Source organism: Microtus oregoni, unplaced genomic scaffold (genome assembly GCF_018167655.1).
Source record: "Microtus oregoni isolate MIOR12 unplaced genomic scaffold, Mior012 000148F_ref0000004, whole genome shotgun sequence".
In the NCBI taxonomy this organism is placed as follows: domain Eukaryota; kingdom Metazoa; phylum Chordata; class Mammalia; order Rodentia; family Cricetidae; genus Microtus; species Microtus oregoni.
The window spans coordinates 1,357,170-1,380,025 of record NW_024544798.1 but is presented as its reverse complement, the minus strand read 5'-3'; the positions used below and the strand labels follow the sequence as shown (position 1 = coordinate 1,380,025).

Sequence of the window (22,856 nt, the reverse complement as noted above, 5' to 3'; positions counted from 1 at the left end):
TCCCTGCTGCTGGACTTGGCAGTTGAGTGACATATTCACTCTTTCAAGATTGCATGGCCTGATTCCTTCAGCCATCCGTGGGCTCTGGGCTCTGAGAGGCCTGGGGCGGGGGTCGACTCCAGCAGGCTTGTGAATATGCAGGTTACCTGCCTGTCTTGGGGTTTAGTTAAACATGGCTGACTAATTTATCTCAGTGTGTGAGTGATTTCATCGCAAGTTGACTTGGCAATTTTCTCTGCTCAGAACACTCTAAATGGATGGTGTACTAGCGGTAGAGGGGAAATGAGTTTTTCAGCTCCCAAATGGGAGATTGACTGGTGAGTCCATATCCTGGTTTTGGACAGTCACACTACCGTTTAGAGCTGGGCAGGTCAGAAAGGCACAGGCTTGGTCCCCAGAGGCTCTGGGTTACGACTGATAAGCGGATGACTGTGAGCACATCCCTGCAATTATATTCCATACTGGGGCAAAAACAAGAACCGCTCTGCCCTCAGCAGCAACCGCTTCTCTCCCTGTGTGAGCACAGGTTAGCAGAGGTGTTGGGAGGTGGCTTGTGGGAGCTTATTGTCTTCCTTCTCAATCCATTTTAAAAGGCCAAAGGAAAGGAGAAGAGACAGACATTTGTGTAGCTAGTTACCATGAAAGCCTCTGCAAGGGTAGAAATCAGAACGGAAGTCACTTTTGCCTGGTTATAACCAGTGTGGCAGCCTGCACTGGTGGAAGGATCTGGATCCTGTGCCGCCAGTGCAAGGGCTCAGCCAGCTGGGGAGTGAGCAGCTTTGGATGAGACATGTGCCTGAGGAATTAGTTTGTACATTTGTTTAATATTGATTCCCTTATGTAGGGTAACACAGGTGTCTGCTTGCACATAGTTTGTAGGTATCAAAGTCAGTTTTGATTATTTGCACTTGACTTAGTCTTTATTTTCTGGAATGTACAACACTTGCTTGCACTAAGCCTATCTCTAAATATTCCATTTAAGATAATAATTATGGGCAAGAACTAAAAATCTATCTGGCACATGTATCAAACGATCTTGTAATCTGTTAAGAGCTTGAACCATACCGTCGGGTTTGTTGTGACCTTATTGTCCTTTGTTTACAGATACGGAAACTGAGGTCTCGGGGGATTTGGGGATAGAACTATGGTGGGTGGTGAAGCTGAGATTTACCCTAGGCAGAGTGACCCCACAGTGTGACATACTACTACCAACAAGAAAGTCTGCTCACTTCCTACCTGTGTCTGACACTATAGTCAGGTCCGTGTGTTAAGGATGAAGCAGCATCTCTGGGTGGTTTAATAACTTGGTATCAACATCTGGGCATATGCACAGGATACCATGTGATACCAAAGCCTGCATCCCAGATGAGGTGAAGGTAGAAATGAAACAGGTCGTACGAAGGCAGCCTGGGTCTGCAGTTCCACACCTGTTTGGAAGTTGGAGAAAGACCTTTATTGTGTGAGGTTTGCGAAGCTGGCCGCTGCACCAACCCATGGTTCAGTGGACATGAGCTGTAAAATGAGGAAACTGCCCACCATGTACTACCTTCCTCTGAATTCTCCCTGACAACAAGGCTGTCTGCTGGGCCGGGCACTGGGATTCAGTCGATCACTGTGCTTTCTGGAGGCTGGCGTGGGCTTGGGATGACAGTTTGTACCTCCATCCTTGCCCTCTGAGGCCTCCAGAGGAGAGCTTGGGACATCAACATGTTCTGAGCCACCAGCTGTGTCCTCTCAACACTGGGACAGGACCAGATTTAGCTCCACATTGGAATGGTGGTGTGCTCAACTTCTTAGCTTGCTTGCTCTATGCCAGCTTTAGAGCTTCGAAAAGCTGGCAGTCATGAAGGTCAGTTCCTGGTTCCTCTTGGCCTCATGGTTTTTAAACTTTTCTCTAATTGCTGAAGGACACAAGACAATTGCTTCTTCTCCTGTGTCCTGATAGCATTCTATTGCCTGGGCCCCCAGCCAAGATTCTCTCCCTTAGAATGAAGTTGGGCGCTGAGAGAACAGCAGAGAGACTCCCAGATTCCACTCCTGTCTCTCCATCATTATCCCCTTTTGAATTTCCCTTCCCAAGTCTTCTGTAGCCTTCTATGAACCCTCAAATAGTTGGCACCCACTTCGTTATCTGCTGCCACCCATCAGCCTGGCTTTCTTCCTGTCCTTGTCAGTATCAACCCCCGTCATTCCGTCATACATTATACTGGTGACCAGGCCTGAGGCAGAAAAGGCTCTTCCACGGTGAAGACACTTACCCAGCCGGATTGTGGAGAGCTGCAATGTGAACCTGGAAGGCAAAAACATGAGGCCAAATTCACAGGTCTACCTTGTCCTAATACAAAATGGGGAATCTGTTCCTCCTGGGCTCTCATGATGCCCTAGGCATTTTCTCTCTAGGAGCGTGAGCTGGTCAATCTCTCAGTGTGAGCACACTGGAAGGTGTCATGTTCTCTGGCTAAACTGCAATAACAAGTTTTATGTGCTCAGCAAAAGGGATGTCAGTCAGAGTTGGGGGACGCTGCACAAATGGGAAGTGCCAGCAGCTTGCTTTATCGGAGACAGTCCAAGTCCCAACAACCTGTCTGCCCTGGGAATCCAGCCTCTTTCCTTGTCCCATGTTTGACTCGTGACAGTAGCATCCCGTGTGTGTGTGTGTGTGTGTGAGAGAGAGAGAGAGAGAGAGAGAGAGAGAGAGAGAGAGAGAGAAGAAGAAGAGAGGAGAAAGGAGAGAGGAGAGAGTATCTGGGCAAGGAGGATCGCCTTGAATGCAGCTTGGCCGATGACCTTGTACACTGAGAGTCTGGGTGTTCACTGTCTGCTCTGTGTGCTCCCCTGCAGCCTGCACAGACAAGGAGCTAAGGAACCTTGCTTCGCGGCTGAAGGACTGGTTCGGGGCTCTCCACGAGGATGCCAACAGAGTCATCAAGCCTACCAGCTCTGACACAGCCCAAGGCAGTAAGCCCACTCTGTTCTTGCTAGTTCGCTATCAGTATCCCTTCTCCGTTATCAGTCATGTGGGTTTAGCTAAAGAAAGGCTTAAAACAAGTCTCAATTTTAGAAACACTAAATTATTAAAGAAGGGTGATGCTTAGAATCAGGAGAAATATGTTTTTTATTTTGGAAAAAAAAGATGTGATTTCAAAGAGGTCATGCTTTATATAGATAATTTAGAAAACATACTATTTAGAAAAAGTTGTGTCTATTTGTGTGTAAATATAAACACACACAGAGTAATACCTACCCATTTAATAACTTACACATGTTACAGTCCTTTTCCATGTTAAATATGGAGATGCATGTGTGTTGGAAAGTTTGCACTCTTATGAAAATGCATATGTGTTGAAAATTTTGCACACTTCGCAGGCTGATATACCATTTGGAAATGTAAACACCTAGAAATATCATTATGATTTCATGTTATTGAGTAGTTTCTTGCAGGCTCCAAATAGGATCCTAATCATGGCTATAACAACTTAAGGAGCCTTTAATTGGGACTTGTGGGTTTTTGCTAATATGGGCAACAGTGTAGCCATCAGCTCAGATCATGTCTTTTGTGTATACTGGCAGCTATGTTTAACTTTCCCCAGAAACCAAAACAGGCACCCCTTCCCTCTTTCCCCACTAACTCTGGGATGAGCAGAGGCCACACACACTTCTACACCACCTCCCAGTGCTCTGCACTCCAAGGTAGCTGTGCTAACTGCTGCAATAGAGATTCCTGATCCTCCTGGTCCTTCAAACACAGGCACCTTGGCTGTGAGTGCATTTGAGATGCCCTGGTCAAAGTCTTTAGCCAGCCCCCTTCCCTCCAGAGGTTTGGATGGACCTTTGAGAGCAGAGCTCCTGGCTTGCAGGCAGGAGGTGAGACGGTGCTGTGTCAACTCTGTCACCCAGCTGGACAAGTTTGGTTGTTCCCATGCTTTCCCATACATTAGGGAAGCAGGAGGATTGCTTATAGACAGGATCCAGACTGGCCTGAGCCACAGGGATAGATGCTGTCTCAAGAACAAAAACAATGATTTAACAGTTGGTAATTCTTGGACACGCATAGCTTCCTGGCAAGATCACTGAGGATGGAAGGATGGCTTAGTCTGAAGCCTTCACTCCCTGGCCTTCCGGCAGATGGCACTTGCTTTACGGGTGATATTCTTGGTAGCCCTGTCTGTAGGATGGTGAGGTGAGAGAGGTTTTTCTTTGGTCCTTTTTTTTCCTGGTGTTTGGGTTTTTTTTTCTCCCTACCCCCTCCAGTTCCTCCCAGAGGTTCCCTGGCAGTTTGTGAACGAACACTGATTTCCATCTAGAAAGACTTGTCTGTGAGTCCCCCAACAGCAGCCCAGCCCCAGGCTTTCAGAAAACTTCTGCACAGAAAGCAGGCTGGTGGGAAGAAACATCCTGGAAGCCTCCAGTCGGCCCTCAGAGACTTTCTGTAGACAGGTGGGAGCCTGGGAAATACTAGTATACCTAGGAGCAAACTGAGTCCCTGAAGCCTCTGTAGGTGTGGTGTCCTGAAGCCAGCAAGGTGGGCGGGGCAGGGTGGGGTGGGGAAGGATGCTGGGGAGGAACTAAACTTTGGTCCTACAAGGCCAGAGAAAAGAGCAACACATTGTCAAGTCCCTAAGTCCTGAAAGGGCAGCCCCCCAGCCTTGCTCCAAGCTCCGTTCTCTGTCTCTGACAGCTGAAGATGCCAGGTGCAGGTGCCCTTTTCTGAGGAAATGAGGTAGAGCAGGCTTGACCTTTTGACTAAGCCACACATAATTCATCTTCTGCTGATGAATCATAATGGCAACTAAAGAAGAGGCCATGTCCTACCCCATAGTCTCATCTGGAAAAAAAATGTAAAGGATGTTATCCTTTGGTAGCAAAATGAATAAATTTAAATATGTGAAGATTTATTCGGAAGGGTAAACTTAAAGCTGACTGGTAGGGAACTCCTGGAGCTGGAAAGCAAATACTTTTACTGATAATGTGTGCCAAAAGTGCCGAGGCTATTAAAGAGAAAGCGGAGGTCATCCCTTAGAAGGCCTCTTGTGGATTAGCGAGCATCAGTAGTGGGGGAGGAGGGGTAGTCTGGCCTCTGCTAAGAGCTCACAGGTTTGCTGAAGTCTTTGTATAGATTTCTGTGCAAATCTGCCATGAAGATGTTGCTTCCTCTATGAGTCCTACTAAATCAAGGCCCCCATGGTATACCCAGAAGTGAAGGGCACACTGGAGCGGACAGTCCGTCTCATCAGGACCCTACACTATAGACACTGTATCCCAGTCATGACACCCTAAGTCAGTTGTATGATTTCAGTAAAAATGTTTCAAAGAAAGCAGAGGAGAGCACTTGGGAGAGACTGGGCTGCCTGGGTTCCAATCCCAATTCTGAAGTCACATGAGCTTGCTATCTCTTTATCTACAAAGTAGAGATGACAGCATTTCACAGGGGTGCTCCTTGGATTTAGTGAGAAAAATGAGGTCTGTAGACTATAGCTTAGAAACATGTTTATCTGTAGCATCCTAGGAAAACAAAGCCAGTCCTCAAGATCAGTGCCTAGGATAAGCCGAGCCTTTGTCATCCCTTGGCTCTGAGAGAAAGATGGTCTTGGTGTCTGTCCACAGTGCTGTGCCTTCCAGAGCGGGGAGCTGAGTCTAAGCAACCCTTCCTGTGGGTTTTTTTACAGTCTCCGTGTGGAAACAATCCTTTAAGAAAAACAACATCCCCTTCCCTGGGGAAATAAGAAACAAATGCTTGTCTGAGTTGGTCTGGATTCCATCTCCTGTGGCTCCTTGGGGATTGCAGAAAAGAAGAAAGGGAACAGAGGCGGGACCTGGGTGCTCTACCTTCTAGGCTTGAACTGGGCGCAGGGGCCTCTGGGATAGATGGAGCGTCATTCAACTGCCATTGTCTCCCCAACTATCACTCCTTCCTCCAGTATTTTGAGTCTTCATTTTTTTTCATAAAAAAAAATAAGCTCAGGTTTCAGTATTAGACACTTTATATTTTAGTGTGTTTGTAGTTTTCCTCCCAGACACGTCTTGCAGGCAGGTTTGCAGACAATGGAACTCATATTTATATCACAGATGCATTATCACAGGGAATGGTTTCTCTCTTGAAGATATTTCCCCAAAGTTGGCTCCTGTTTTTAGGACATGTCTCTGTCTCATATATAAGCCTGGAGGGAGGAGCCCCTCTGGGGCACCAGGTTGGGGAACAGCCGCATGTGTTCTCTGTCTGAGAAGCTGAGTTGTCCCTTTCTCTCGCAGGGTTTGACACCAGCATCCTGCCCATTTGCAAGGACTCCCTGGGCTGGATGTTCAACAAGTTGGACATGAACTATGACCTCTTGCTGGACCACTCAGAGATCAACGCCATCTACCTGGACAAGTATGAGCCCTGCATCAAGCCCCTCTTTAACTCCTGTGACTCCTTCAAGGACGGCAAACTCTCTAACAACGAGTGGTGCTACTGCTTCCAGAAGCCAGGAGGTAAGGAGGTGGGGCACGGAGGCCCAGGAGGTAAAGTGGTGGGGCACCGAGGCCGGCAGAGATCTGTGCACAGAAAGACACAGGTATTAAACACCCTGTGGAACGGCAGGCAAGCCCCAAGGTGCCTGTCTGCATTTAACATGACTTTAAGGAAGCTAAGAGTCAAATGACGGTGGCCGTTCACTGAGTAATTCCTTCCTTTGGCAAAGCATCCTCCCCGTGCTTAGCATTGGCCGTATGTAAAATGGGTGTGTAAAAGCCTCTGCTGTGTGGTTCTCAAGGTCACCATGAGATTCTCAGTGTGAAAAATACTATGCAAACATAAAAGGATCATATTTCCATTGCTACATGAACTCTCCTTAATTACAATATTTTGCTGGTGACAAACTGCAGCTAACAAAAGACACCGGATTTAAGGACTATAGGAAAAGATGTCAGGTGTCTCATGTCACCAAAGTCAGGCAAGGGAGCCAGCCTGCCACAGCATCCCAACCAGTGGCCGTGTTCTGCCTTCCCACGGGTTGCCTTTCCTGTCTGGCTTTCCTTCAGTCTCTGCCTCCTGGGGGCTGTACCCAGTGGACTAGAAGTCTGTCTGTCTACTAATCGTGTTAAATTGCGCAGCTCGTATGCATGTGCACAAAGATGCCTGGGCACACATCAGAAACGCAGACACTCCGGAGAGCTTTCAGTGACGGAAATCTCGTGTGCACATTCCTAGGGTGGTGGGTCCATCCCCAGTGCACAGCGTGCATCTTTACACCTCAGCGCAGCTGCCACTCTGCCTCTCAGAGAGGCTGGAGTAGATGTTTCTGGTGAGAGAAAAAAAACAGAATACTGTTTCTTCACGGTAGTGTCAGACCTAGTCACTGTTGCCAACGTGGGACAAAAGGATGCCACACTGCCTTCATCCTTTTTATCACAAATGAATCTGGATAACTTGGTTCATCTCCGGGACATTCTTGGGTTTCTGCTTCCTCAAAATAATTTTAATTTCTTTGTGTAATTTTTCCTGTTGGAGTTGTGCTTTGTCCTGTGTTCTGTAGGAAAATGTGTATCTATGGGCTTAGTGCTTGGCTAGTGGTTGGCATTGCAGATTTTTCCCAACTTTGACTTTGTGTATTTTTCTTGTTAGTGAGAAAGTTTTAAATTTCTACATAATTGCATGTCTCATTTTTTTATTATATGCTTTTTTAAGTTATAAAGCTTGCATTAGGCTTTGAAGGGTATTTTTCACTTCAATCCAGTAAAGCGACTTTCTCATCCTTTGCTAATTCAGTGGCTCTGTGTTTGTTCAGATTTTGCATTACTCTGTGTATGTGCACAGTCAGGAGGCCTTGGCTTCTGCTCCAAGCTGGGGATAACTACCTAGCCTCCTTTCTATCCGTTATTGACCAATCTTTCTTCTGTCAATAGCATGTCTGATATATATGTCGTGTCTTAGGTTTATTCCTGAATACCAAGTTCCACTTTTCTAAATATCCATAAATCAATTCTATCCCATTTAATTCACAGTTAATAAAGCAGTTTAAATCACAGTTGATTGACCCTTGGTCTTGGTATATTGTAGGTCTCTCTTGTCTTGCCATTAATTTTTATATCAGAATGCTCTGGCCAGTCATGTTTTTCTTCCCTCCTCAACCTCAGGATGCATTTGCTCAGTTTATTTGAAATTTCTTCCAGCTGTAAGCTGTTGAGGCCGTCATCTTAGAGGCTGCTCACAGCTGGTGGAGGTCGTCTTCAGCTTGTTGTCACCATGGTTCCCATCTTGGCACGACTGTAAATGAATCCTCCTTCCCTTCTCTCCCTCTCTGAATTCTCGCTTCGTTTCCACTATCTCAGGTTGGCTCTCTTGGTGTTTCCAGGTGTAAACAGTGATACATCTTTCTTTAAATATTAAAATGTAATTACATTCTTTCCCCTTCCCTTTCTGTTTGTTGCTTTCTCCTCTCTGACTATATTGGCTAGCACAGATTAGAGCTAAATAATAGCGATTGTTTTACTTTAGTCTAAAATGCTTGCAGCACAGACCTGACCCACTGTTTGAGGGTGGGGTGGCAGGCTGAGTTTCCTCACTGTCGTACCCATGGTATTGAGCTAGGTGCTCGACCACAGGGCCATCTCCGGACAGGCTCCCCTTCAGCCTGTGAGTGTGGGGAGAAGCCGGGAGCCCACTGTGGTGTGCCCTGAAATGATATAGCATCCAAGATTAGTTATGAGAAAAATGGCTTTTCATTTTGTATACTTTTCTCTTCATTTTTCCCTCCATGTTAGCTGTTATTGTTTGATTTGCTATGTTATTTCATAAAGAAGCTTAAAGACGGTGGGGTGTCATACCTGGACTTTATAGGCCAATGTTAAGGACGTTCAAGGCTCCAAGTTTTCTCCGGAGCAGAGCTGTAGCTGTAGTTGCTGCAGATGCTAATGTCTGGTAACTTTATGGTTAAGGTTCCGATAGCCTCTGCGACCCAAGGGAAACCCGAGTTACTGTGGTGTTCTCCAGTTTTATGGATGTTTTAGTTTTCTAAGATTTTTTCTCAAAAATTGTCTTGGAAGTCATTTTCCATTGTGCCTGGAAACTAGAGAGATTTCTTCTGGGTTGAATGAGCACTGTTCCCCAGAGACTCGAGTCTTTGAACTCTTGGTTCCCAGCTGGTGATGCTGCTTAGGGAGGTTGAGGAACCTTTACAAGGTAGAGCCTCTCTCCACGGCCCCGTTGCCTCTCTTGGCCTCCCGTGTATGGAGGAAATGTCACCAACCATCTTGCTCCACTCTTCATGACGTGCCTGCCAGAGCCCAACGGACCCCAGCCCCCTGGACTTTTAGGTCAGAATAAGCCCCTTGCTTTCTAAGTCACCCCTAGGAAGCACCATGGCCAGAGGCAACAGAAGAGAAAAATGTGGGATTTTTTTTCTGCTTTTCAAGGACCTTAATTTCCTAGACGCCACCTTAGCTCTGTTCAGCGTGTGTCACATCGCTAAGATGAGGTGCTGTGTGCTTCTTTGAACTCCAGAATTAGATTCTTTCTCATTTCCGGGAAACTTTTCCTCATTCAAGTTTATGTTGAGAACTTTGCTCCTTGGCTCTCTGTCTGATCAGCCTCTCTGCCTCCGCAGAGATGTTTCATCTAAATCTCCTGGCTTTGGGGGTGAACTTCCTCTCTCTAACTCTCTACCGTTTTCTTCCTGTGTCACGTTTGCCCTCAAGCCTGCACGTCTGCATCCTGAACCCTGCTGTCCCACAGCCCACGATTTCATTACAGTTCCTGACTTAGCGAGCCCTTCACTACCTGTTGTCAGCCGCCGAGCAGCAAATCATTTCCAGGATGAATTTTTCATTTTAAAAATGAAAAAAAGAAATACTTTATGTGTTTGTCTTGTTCTTGTCTGCATTTAAGTAGATTTCCATCCGTTTAACTTTTCTTTCTTTAAATAAGCTGTTCTTCCAAACTCTTGCAGGAAAATGTCAAGGAAGTATGGTAAAACTAGATCATACTGATCATCTTTCTCTGTACCAACTGTATGGTAAAACTAGATCATACTGATCATCTTTCTCTGTACCAACTGTCTCTGCTTTGTCGTGGCTGAGAATCTCCATTTACAATATAGTGATAATATCAGTACCTATCTTGGATGGCGGTTGTAAAGACTTTAAAAAGCTCTAGAACATTCAAACACTTAAGCAAATGGTAGCTATCTGTCAGAGTAAGTACTACCCTTCCTGGTCACAGTAGGATTGGCTTCAGTCTTTCTCTTATCCTGAATGAAGTAAGAAGCATGTATTTTGGTGCCCACTCTTTCTCACCTGGCAGCAGGAGAGCCAGGTGGTTTACAACCCAGACGGTAGCAGACAGAAATGGGTGCTGTCGATATGGTTAAGAGTGCAGAGGGGTGGGACTCCCTCCTGTGCCACAGTGACACTGAAATCAACAGCAGGACCTGCCAAACCGAGAAGACTGACAAAAGCCAGTCATGGACAAACCATAAAATACCAGCGAGGTCATTTGTCACTTTACTGGTGGTAAATTCTTCTTAGGGCGACGGCACAGGTCCACGCCAGGTCATCCACACGCTTAGCCATGTGGTTCCCTGTCTGTCACAGCAGTTCCCTGGTGGTTGTTCACACAACATGTATGTCCCAGGTGAGGACTCAGAAGCTGAAGGGAGGGAAGAGATGTTGGGGGTCCTGAGCGTTCAGGAGGCAGAGAGAACTGTGACAGAGTCAGCCTCTGGAGACTTTGCTTGCTCACCGCCTTTCCACGTGGTTCCTGTGTCCATGCGGGCGTGCCTGAGTTCTCATCCATGAGACAAGAGCTGCAGTAGGCCAAGCGTTGAGACTCCTGGCTAGCTGTCTGTATATTCAGAATTCTCGCCCTCTAGTAAGGCTTAGCATCAATTTTTAGCTCCCAGAGGGCTTTGCTGGATGCCTCCTTTGCCAAAATTGAAAACATCCTCCAGCCAATCACCCGGTGTTGCTTCGTCTGGTGTAGGTGGGAAGTGTCCTATATTATATAAGTATCCTCCACATGCTATTTTAAGTGTCCTGTGATATGGAGTTATCCTAAAATTAGCAGCACTAATGGCTTGGGTTTGTTTTGTTGCGCAGTCACCAGCATATGGAGCAACCCCACACCCAGGTGTGTCGTTGCCCACATTTCCCGTCAAGAGTGGAGTCAATCATTAGAGATTATATTCCACACCATCTGGAAACCGACTTCCATAAATTATTTTCTAGGTCTCCCTTGCCAGAATGAAATGAACAGAATTCAGAAGCTGAGCAAGGGGAAAAGCCTGTTGGGTAAGTACAATTCCTTGCCACTCATTAGAGCAACTAATTAACACCCCCCCCCCCCCCCCCCGCATCTCTTGTCACATTCAGCTCTACAGTGTTTATTCAATTAGGGACAGTGTCTTGTCGAAGAAGCGCCTCACTCTCCTCCAGCCTGAGCTCTTGCAAGCTGCTGGCCCACAGAGGATGGCCTCTACCAGCAAGAGAAGCTGAGGTCAGGCCAGGGCCAGCAGGCTGCTCGGCCATGCTCAGAGTCCAGCTCTCTGGGGCTCCCTCCCTGATTCCGGCTACACTAACTCTTGGGTTTCTCCCTGTCATGTGAAGCCACCGAGTGGAACACATGAGTATTTTTCCAGCTCTCAAAATGAAAGGCTTTTAAGTTAGACTATTTCTTCTCTCCCTCAGGGCTAGCTGTCCATTTAAGGAACAAGACAAGCCGTGACCCTGCCAGAATGTATCAGATAGGGTCGAAGGGCATGTGCCTCTCTGGATGGAAGTCTCCCACCTATTTAGACTCTGCTTTTTTTCTCCTTTGGGTTTAAGGCAGAAGGAGGTCAGTTGCAGGAGCACCAGCTCCTTTTGGTCCTCTTAGCTCCTGGATGGAGAGGGCGTGTGGTGGCCATTCCCGGCACCCTGGAAAACCACAGTTATAAGAAGGGAACCTGCTTTCCCTCCCTGTTAAGAAGAGTAGACAGCTGCAGCAGTGGTCCAGAGTTGTTCTCGCGAAGCGTTCAGAGGCATGCACACTCCCTAAGCAGTCCCATTCCAGAAGCTACCTTAGTTACTTTGTGGGATGAGCACATTTTCCTAAAGGTCGCCAAACGCAAGCATTCTGTGACTGCCGGCCACTTACCTCCCGCAGTTAAGCTCGTGCTTCTGAACTCTTGAAGTCTTGGTTTGTCAGTGGAAAAGACATCTTTCTGGCTAAAGATGCAGTGTCTGCCTATCTCCTCCATACGTTTTCTCCAGCTCAAGGACTTCTGATGGCTGATTGTATTCTGTTACATAGGGTGGGGGAATAGACCCACGATCTACTAGTTTATGCAACGGTAATGTTTTTAAAGCGCCGTGGCAATGGTGACTTGTCATAGAAGGCATGCCACCTGACACATCTCCTTTTCATGCTCCTCAATGCACGTGATCCAACAACTGCCCACCTCCCCCCCTCCTGTAACCTCACTTGAGTCTTATCTCAAACCCCCCACGTTCCGAGTTCACTCAGACCAATTCATACGAATGCCATTTCTATTGCTTACAAATTATTCTCTGCACGGAGAAAATCTCCAAATACCACAACCGTGTGTGTTCAGGGATATTCAGATTCAAATAAATAAACTAAACAAGCAACAACAAATTATAATCAGTTATAATTACTACCTACTTAGAAAGAGCAGTAATCTTATTAAATTATAGATTTACTACAACACCTGCTTCTCGCCAACCTGAAGGCTCAGCCCAATCTTAATTTATTCTGTGGTCTATTAGCTGCTGTGGTCTCTAACCGCTGCTCAGGGGGACCAGCCTTTTCCACTGCTGGATCACCTAGGGAAGATAGCAAGGCACTGGGTACCCCTGTCTTTCCAAAGGGGTGACTGTAGTGGTAGGAAACTTGCCCTCTTTATCTCACTTGGTCTCTTGGAATCTAGACATCCTGAAATAGCCTCGTGAGCGCCATGCTCAGGGATCGATTCTGGTGCCTGGAGAGATGACTCTGGGGTAAAGGGCACTGGCTGCTCATATAGAAGACCTGGTTTGATTTGTGTACCACATAGGGCTCACAACCATCCATTACCAGGGGATCCAACACCCTCTTTGGCCTCTATGGATACCAGACATGCATGTAGTGTACTGACATACATACATGCAAAACATTCATACACATGAAATGAATAAATACAAAGAAAAACATTTTAAGTAGTGCCTATACTAAGCTATATCTAAATTTACTGGCTCAAAGAAAATCTGACCTTCCAAAGCTACATTTGGGGAGGATATTATTCTGTGAAATAGAAGTTAAATTGAGAGCATAGTTATGCCAAAAAGACAACAGGAATAAAATTAAGTAGAAGCCACAGTGAAAACCAGAGGCCTTTGCTTCATGATGCAAGGATGTAGTTTCTGAGAGTCCCCCCAGAGAAGATGAACTCACAATCATGAATAAAGATTATCTGCCTTTAACAAGACAAAGACTGAAATCAGATTTCCATGAACAACACTAGTTTAGAAAGAGATAACAGTATTTCTCAAGTGGAGATAACTTTGAATCTAGAATTTTAAATTCAACCCATTATAAGGTGTTGATACAGATACTCAAACTAAGATAATGGATATAAGTACATCCCATATGAAATTGTGCAAAAGAAACAGCATAATACCAAATCTAAACAACAGAGTATAGAACATTTTGATTGCCAGCATTTCAGAGACAGAGGTGGGAAGCTCTCTGTGAGTTCAAGGTCATCCTGGTCTGTGTAATAAGTTCCAGGCCAGCCAAGGCCACCCAGTGAGACCCTGCTTCAAAACCTAGACCACCAAAACATTTTAATGGCAGCCTAGAATAAATTCTAGACTGTGGAGGGCAACAGAAACACGGGTGCTTAAATGTACTATAGTTTCGATTTAGCCCTAAGGAAAGGAAATGCAGATTAACTTGAGAGTTCCCTTGGAAAAACTATGCTGCTCTGTAGAAAATATCATGGAATCCCCAAGAATGACAGAAATGGAAGAATTTTAAACACAAAAGAGACGTGGAGGAAAGAAAACGTGATTTTTCACAGGAGGCAGGAGACGGGTGCCATGAGAAACATGTGGCACAGGAGTGTGCAGGAGTGTGTCAGAAGCACAAAGTAGTCTGATCACAACCAGGGCACATGGGACATATGGACATATGAGACAGGAAGTGCTGTGTCTTCAAAGTCACACCTAAGACTTTTGTACAGGAAGTTGAAATGAGAAAATGGAAAATGTTCTTGATATAACGTGAAAACAGCTGGGAAAGCAAATACTTCATCTGAAAAGTAAGACGTGTCTTAGGCTGTCGGAGCGCTGGTTACTTTAAGACTAAATGTAATAGACGTTCACAAGTAACACAGTGCGAGGAGACACAAATAGGATATAGAATAATTGGGCGATGTGATGCACATTCATATTTACATATGCACTCATGCAGGTTTGCATCAAATATCTGTCACGGGCAGCCCCACAGATAAAACAGTTTTAATAATCTCATCTCAAACTCACTAGCCCAGACAGTAACGAAAAGAGACATCAAGGAAGTAAAATAAAATCTTGAAACTGCCGGGCGGTGGTGGCGCACGCCTTTAATCCCAGCACTCGGGAGGCAGAGGCAGGCGGATCTCTGTGAGTTCGATGCCAGCCTGGTCTACAAGAGCTAGTTCCAGGACAGGAACCAAAAGCTACGGAGAAACCCTGTCTCGAAAAATCAAAAAAAAAAAAAAAATCTTGAAACTATTTTCAGCTGGATGAAATGTAAAAGGGCTATCCACCAGACTCCACAGAAGCAAGGTGAAGCTGGTGAAAACACACATCACTTCAAACACATTATCAAAAATAATGCACAGAACTAGATGTTCAACTCAAAGCCCCAAGAACACAATAACCAAAAATAATCAAAGAATAAACCAGTGAGATAAGGGTCACTAACAACAGCACGTTGGGAAGGGTTGGTTTCCTTCAACAAGCTAATGAAAAGAAGAAAGCTTGACAGTATGAGGCAAAGGGTCCTAACTTAAAGCTGAACAATCCAAACTCAGTATAGAGGGAAGGTATTTCTGGCCCTCAGAATTGACTTGGGGTTGGAGGGAGCTGAAGCAATGACTCCCCGGCTCAGAGCACTGACAGCTCTTGTAGAAAACCCAGCTTCAGTTCCCAGCACCCACATGGCAGCTCACAACTGTCTGTAACTCCAGTTCCAGGTGATCTGATGCCTCCTTCTGGTCGCCATAAGAATTGCATGCACACAGTTCATAAGCAAGCGTGCAGGCATGGGCGCTTGTGAACAGGCACAGGCTTGAGAGAGCATGCACAAACACTCGGCCACGTGGGGTAAACACAAATTATTTTAAAAAAGAAAATATAAATCAACTTTTGACTCATGACCAGAAAAAGAAAGTCGTTTCTAAAGGGGTTCTAGATTATGTTGCTGGTCCGTGGGTCAAACTGTCAGATGGAGCTGTAAAATGATTTAAAGAAACAGCATATTTAGCCTCTCATCACAGACAGAACACCAGAGAGCTGCTTAAAGAGAAAATGCGCATTCTGCCTCACAGATGTGGTGGTGTCAGCCCATCAAGGCAGGGCAGTTTACATCAAGAAAACGCAGGAAGCTGACAGGCCTCCAGTCTCTAACTAGACCCCGCCTCCAACCTTTCATCCCCTCCTGTCAGCAGGAGCACAGTAGCCAAAGCAGCCCAGCATGGCTGCCAGCAGAGGCATTCCTTTTCCTGTAGGGACTTCCACTCAGGTAAGGCCAGACCCCTGATCTCACCACAGAAAGGATTCTTGGGGCCTGCACTCGGTGATTACAGATGTGGGCTTCTCCAGGAGGGTGACTCTTAACTGTCTTTACAGCAGCCAAAGTTACAGTTTTGGTGGGTTGTGAAGTTATGTCTTCAAAGGGTTGCTAGGAATCTAAATAAGATCCCAGGGTGGCTCCTGAGGTGTGCCAGAAGGATGCCAGCTGATGAGCTAAAACCCAACACCACAGAGGCTCATGAGAAACTGGGAGCCTTGTCCAGTGAGAATTTCAGAAAATATCTGAAAGAGGTGTTGCATGGGCCCTACCTGAAAATTTCAGCTCTGTGGGCAATCATTACAGAAAATATTAATTGTAGTGGAATTCTTTTTTTAATTTAAATAACATTTTTCTATATATTTCTTTACTCTCAACTGTCCTGAAGCTTCAGACACTGGAGAGAGGGGCTGCTTTGCCATCCTGTGCCCCCTTAATTGTCCATGTCTTTTTCTACACTGATGTATATCCAGTAATGCCAGCCTATTACCAATCAATACGGGGATTAACCCATTGATTAGGTCATGCCCTCAAAGATACCTCTCAGAGATGGGCTTTACTAATATGAATGCAATCAAGTTGCTAATTAAGATTAATGATCAGACTCTGAATTTTCATCACAAGCTTACTTGAGCAGAAACATGAAACTCATCAAAAGTCCTACTTCTATGTTTATCCAAAGGAAAGAGATTATGTGAACACGTTTAATATATAATGCACATGGTTAGATTAGTGCCCGGAATGTGTGTAACTACACAATGCTCTTGACTTTTATCAAGTCTAGTTGGGGAATGAGCTTCTTGGAATCCAATATACACTTCCTAATCAAGGCTGAGGTCCCCATAATGTTTACAAAATAGTAAGCAGTCAGCCCCATTCTTTCCTGGGACCCTATAGCCAATCTGCGGCTTGCGTGTGACCCCCCCCCCTGTCTTAAATGGCATGAACCCCACGCCTCCATGCTTGTTTCTCTGACTGAAATTGGCCCTTTTGTCCCCACAGGAGCATTCGTACCTCGGTGTAACGAGGAGGGTTACTACAAAGCCACGCAGTGTCACGGCAGCACGGGGCAGTGCTGGTGTGTAGATAAATACGGGAATGAGCTGGCTGGCTCCAGGAAACAGGGCACCGTGAGCTGTGGTGAGTAAAGCCTCCGGCAGCAGCCCAGGCTGACCCAGGGGTCCTTAGTGCGTAGGGGTCATGGCAGAATCTCAAGAGCCAGCTCTGGCTGTAGTGAGTCTGCCATGGAGACAGAATGCTGGAATTCCATGACCTCATGCAGAGCCGGTTTTGCTAGGAGCAGATCTTTACCAGTATCACTGGGTAGACAAGAGCTTGTGAGTCAGGGGACGGTCACTGGTCCAGCACTCAGGACTGCAGTGTTCCTAACGAGGCTGAAGCACCCAGGGTACTCTAGGGCTTCCCATTGCTGTGATAAAGACCATATTTCAAAGTAACTCGGGGAGAAAAGGGCTTATTGGGAATTCAGGGCAGGCACAGGGGAGGAACCTGGAGGCAGAGACTAAAGCAGAAGCCATGGCGGAATGCTGCTTTCTGGCCTGTTCCCCATACCTTGCTCAGCCTGCTTTCTGATACAGCGCAGGACCACCAGCCCAGGGATGGAACCACCCTCCCCCATCAATCACTGATCTAGGAATTGTCCCACAGGCTTGACTACAGGGAAGCTGATGGAGGCATCTTCCCACCTAATGTGTCCAGTTGACATGACATCAACCTGGACAGGTTTCCATCAGAGCAGCCCACAGGGCCAGGGCTGAGCCCTAGAGACATTTCAATCTGAGCTCCCACACTGCAGAAGAAAATGCTCTGGTTTTTATCTTACAACCCAAGTCACGAGCCTAGGGAGTCCGCGTGGGCCTTGAGGGACAGTGGGCGCTAACCTGAGGTCTTTCCTTCCCCTGCTAGAAGAGGAGCAGGAAACGTCGGGGGACTTCGGCAGCGGTGGCTCTGTGGTCCTGCTGGACGATCTAGAGGACGAGCGAGAGCTGGGACCAAAAGACCGGGAGGGGAAGCTGAGGGTGCACACCCGGGCTGTGCGGGAGGATGACGAGGACGAAGATGATGACAAGGAAGACGAGGTTGGGTACATATGGTAGTGCCCATGAGGGAGAGGACATGCTTTTGGCAGATTTGCAAGTCGCTTCCTTTGCCTGCATTTGTATCTAAGACTCCGAGGCCCACGGGTCTCTCCTCTGCTGTTCTCTCTGTACCAGGGCTAAGGTTTGGAAGACCCCTTCCCAGAGCGTTCTGAATTTGCATACAGTTGTGCGGGAGAAAGGATGTTGTTTGTGTTTGTTTTTGTTTCCACCGGATGAGAGAAGGGCTGGCTCAGATAAAGCCACCTTCCCTCCTGTAAGGTTTTTGCAACTAGCATGTGATTTGTGCGGAATCCAGCAGTGCAGGGAGCCCCACCCTCTCAAACGTCAAAGACCCTCTCTGATTACCCACCTCGGTGGTTATTACAGCATGGTTCCCAGCCTTATGGTGTCTAAGTGCTTTTCTTGTGTCCTGTAGATGTTGTGGAAACCACACCACACCACTGCTCCTTTTCCTTCTGTTCCCACCACCTCCGATGTTTATTAAAAATCATAAAATGTATAAAATTATAAAAGTTATAAAAAATGGCTTCCTACGAATGACAGCCTTAATTCAGTCCAAGTCCCTTTGGAGAAAGAATTCATTTTCTTTTTTAGAAATTAAGGTCTTGATGCTTCCCCTGCCACTCGCACATCCACAAACAGGTGTCTGTGCTTGCATGACTTGCTTACACACCTCCGAGTGTCTGATTGTATACCGAAAACACTTTAGAAAAACCACAGCTTTTAATCAGCAACTCCAGATGCGGAACACAAACTGGGGTATGAAATTCCTCTTGGAGTCCTGTTTGTACTGACACTTGGCCTGTGGAGCCTGCAGGCTGGGGAGGTTCCTCTATGCAGCTGCAAAGTGTCTAGAAGCCCTTTTGATTTGGATAAGCCTGTTTGCCTAAACTGCTTCGTTTCCCCACAGAAGCCATGCAACTCCCACTTGGGCAGCTTCACAAGCCATTCCTTCATATAGCTAAACATCCCCTCAGGATGCAGCATCCCCACTGTGGCAGCTCCCTTCCCTACCCTCAAGGGCTTTTTCTGAGGCATTCCTACTGAGCTTATACTCGCCGAGAAGACAGCACCATGATGATCATAGGAAAAAAAATATAGGGTTCTTCGTGTTCTTCATGTTCCTTCCCCCACCCCCTTTCTACACAGATCATGACGGGGGAGATAAAGGCCCTAAGGGGTTCTCTTTCTCACCCTTCATTTAATAGAAATCCCAACGGAGACCTAGAAAGAGATCCTAGTAGCGCAAGAAGCTGGCCTAAGCTCATTATTGGCATTCAGTTTCAGTAACAATATCTCTGTATTCTCCCAGATTTCTTCCACACGAGTACCAAAGAGTAGACTCCAGCGCAGCCCCATTCAGGTCAGGGCCAGCTCCCCGAGCTCTGCCTGCTTGCTTCCTACCTAGCCAGTTGCCCTAACCAGCCACGATTCATCAGAAACAACCTCTATTTTGCCCTAACCAGCCACAGCCCGCCAACACTATCTCTTCGTTGTCCTTGCCTTCCCAGTGAGTTTTAGCCAGTCCACAAGACAGATCTATTAACTCAGGCAAAAAGTGTATTTGGTCAAACCCGTCTCCCACCCCAAGCTGGCCTTCTGTATGTAGTAAGCCTCTTTCACTAGCATCTCCATCCTAGAACAGGATGGACAAGGTTGCACTGGTCCAGGAATTCTTCTCGTGTGGGAAATGGATATTTCTGGTGCCGTTTGCTCCCTTGGCCTGGTAGATACAAGTACCGCCGGATGTTGAGAATTCTGCGTGCTTCCTCTCTATGGAGATGCAGACTTGCTCAGTTCGGGGTCTTGATGACATCCTCCCCAGTCCTCTAGTTTGTTTTTCATTTTTTTCTCACCCTCAAAACTGATCATAATTTAGATCATAATTTAGGAAGCAGGTGCTCAATCGCAGCTAAATGATAATAGGATACATTAAAAAGACACTAGAAATCTCAGTTTAGGCCGTCATCATAAGCCATTGTTATTATTTCCTTCAAGCTTGGAAAAAATGCACAAGAGAACAAATTAACAATCGGCAAATTGATTTCACTTGGAGAAACTTCTCGGAACCCAATGAACCACTTACTTTGTCTAATTATCGTATGACAAGTGTCACATTAAGATGACACTCAGAGCTCCTTAACATTATCTTGATGGTGGAGAAGAGTACTCAATAGGCAGTTCCCAGGAAGGTAATGGGATGTCATTTGCAGAGACATTCCAAGAAGATATTTTGATTCATTAAGATATTAAATCAAAAGCCCTCCTACGTCTGGAGCCCATATCAACAAAGCAGCACCATTGCCACTGTCGTGCCCCACTGGGGTTTTAAAGACAGTTACTTGTAATAGTACTTAAAATTAGACTTTCTGTTACCTTCTCCCGAGACGCAGAGCTTCTTTTGCCCTCTTTGGATGGAGCCTTTGATTCCAAAATAATCCCACCCATTCCAAGCATCATCTGATGCTGTTAGCGTCTGCGCTCCTGGGATGACCGACCCATTGTGTAAGCAGGTACTGAGTTGAGCCCTTACTGCCTTATTTCCAGGAATCCTTCCATTGATGTTGTTACTGTCTCTACAAGCAGTTATTTTTAATGCCATTACTGTGGCATTCAATTGAACCCCCAGAATTCTCTTCCACAGGCTTCACTCTCTGCCATATGAATGTGTTTGGTTTCTACAGATGTTCTCAGCATGGGGATGCCTTCATGTGGCTTTCTCTCAGCTCCTCCTTTATGCCCACGTCCCCACCTTTCCCGGAAATGATGACTTGTCCATCCAGGTCAGCCCTCTGCTCGTTCCACAATGCCATTGGCGTTGGGTTTGCTTTTGTTTTATCTTGACCACACTGTACAGTAACATCCAAGAGCCCTTTCTGCAACGGGCGGTTTTGGTCTTTATACACCTTTTCACAGTCACTGATGTTTGTCCCCGTTCAATGTGTAGCCGTGTGACAAGACCCCATCAAATCCAGACTGTCAGTTTGTTGTCCCTATTGTAGGTGAAGTAGTGATGTAGAAAATCAAGTACTCTGAATGCTTTTCCATGTAGACTTTTATGGAATGTGAACACGACTCTTTGGTTAATAGTAACCGCTTACCTGTAGTCCCGAGTAGGCGCACTTCTGTCTGTCTCAATAAATTTTACTTTGTCTGCAGCATGTGGGTGCTTGTGTTTGTTAGCAGGGATGTGAACTTGACTCACCGAGTCCCCAAACAACCACACTCTGGGCTGTCAAGTGATGGGCACCGGGGCTGTCAGCCAAAGCTGTCGTCACTTAGAGATGACCTGCTGAGCGCCTGATCTCTCTCGGCTGCCCCATCAGCTTCCGGCGCCTGTTCAGAGACACGCCACACTCCCATTTAACTACTTTCGATCCTCTCTGGCCCCAGCTTTCTCTTGGCCACGCTGGATTATGCTCTTGTTATCCCTACTCACACTTACTGTTTTTTAATTTCAGTGAAGACTGGGAGTGAGGCATTCTCCTTTCCTTCAAGAACCCCGCCTCTCCTCCATGAAGTAACATACCAGATGCTTGTCAAGCCAGACAGAGCATCCCTATTTGCCCCAGTGTGCCTGTGACTAGCTCATCCCTCTGTCAACATTGCTGCCATTCAGTCGAGTCCCATTGGCATAGCATACTCCCTGTGTGTCCTGAGACTTCCACTTGCAAATGCCCCCTCCACTCTGGGAAACCCAGTCTGTATCTCCAGTGAAAGACTTGAATTTGACTCCATTCTAAAATACCCATCGGCCGTTTGAGCTTCTGTTGCATGTATGTCCCACAGACACTTCAAACTCAAACTTCACCAGTTACACATGACAGGACATCCAGTCACTGTGCACAGGGGAAGTAGAACCAATAAGGCCTTTTGGGAATCCCTACGAACATCACCCATTAGGGAAAGATTGACACACTTGACAAATGTGAACCCGTGAAAGATAATAACACATCACAAAGAACAGATAAGAGCCTGATGGAGATATTGGTGGTATAAAGCAAAGGAATGATTCGGGTAGAAAATATGTTTTAACTCCTACAAACTCTTAAGAAAAGCCAGACTGGCAAGTACACCAAACTGGCAAGCAAAAGTTAAAGGCAGTTCACAGGAGCACAGGAGGCAATGAAACTGCGCAGCCCCACCCAGTGTTAGATGGTGGTAAATACACACCATAATAGAGTAGTTATGAATGGGAAGATAATCTTGATCCAAGCCAGGGTTGATGAGAACATGGACTAAGGGGATTCCGTCACTATACAGGACTACAACAGCAGAGTCGAGAAACAGAAGAGTACCCACCCAAGGATGCACACTCAGGGAGCAGAAACCGCGGTTGCCAGCGACCACCCATGGGGAGAAAAGAGATAACTTGGAAGGATACATATAAAAGCATTTCCTTTCCAGATTGTTCACTAGAAAAGAGAAATTGGAGAAGCAAAACTAAATACCCACCAAGGAAGACACAGAAGGAGCCTGTATTTTGGGATACTGTGTTACAGCCAAAGAATGAAGTGACCTACTATGTACTTAGAGAAAAAACCTCTTAAGATATTGGTTATATTAGAAAAAAATCAGGTAAAGTGTATCAAATGTGTAAATTATATGTCTAAAACTTGATACTATCTGTTACTCAGAGTACCCACGAGAAGGACAAAACCAAAAAGGATACACTTCAGAACGATAACATTGGTGCCTTTAGTGTTCAGGCATCTGTGCTGGCCTGCCCTTGAGGTCCTGATGGGATGCATCCTCAGCTGCAGCCACTAAGAACACCTGCTGCGCATGTTCCCTAAGGTCCCTTTTAAAAGCTGGGCCTTGCTCACCTCCTGTCTCTTTTTCTTTCTTTCTTTCTTTCTTTCTTTCTTTCCTTCTTTCTTTCTCTTTCTTTCTCTCTCTCTCTGCTTCTCTGCCTGTCTCTCTGCCCTTCTCCCTCCTTCCCTCCCTCC

The 22,856-nt window shown here is 46.2% G+C and overlaps 1 protein-coding gene across 1 annotated transcript; it reads left to right on the top strand.

The window, feature by feature from the left end:
* Nucleotides 1-1,809: 1,809 nt before the first annotated feature.
* LOC121444930 (testican-1-like) lies at nucleotides 1,810-21,056 on the top strand. The gene is made up of 6 exons (XM_041646875.1): nucleotides 1,810-1,849; nucleotides 2,842-2,958; nucleotides 6,250-6,471; nucleotides 11,203-11,265; nucleotides 16,790-16,927; nucleotides 17,714-21,056. Exons 1-6 carry the CDS (start codon nucleotides 1,810-1,812, stop codon nucleotides 17,902-17,904), a joined length of 771 nt encoding a protein of 256 aa, XP_041502809.1. The 3' UTR covers nucleotides 17,905-21,056.
* The last annotated feature ends 1,800 nt before the right edge of the window (nucleotides 21,057-22,856 follow it).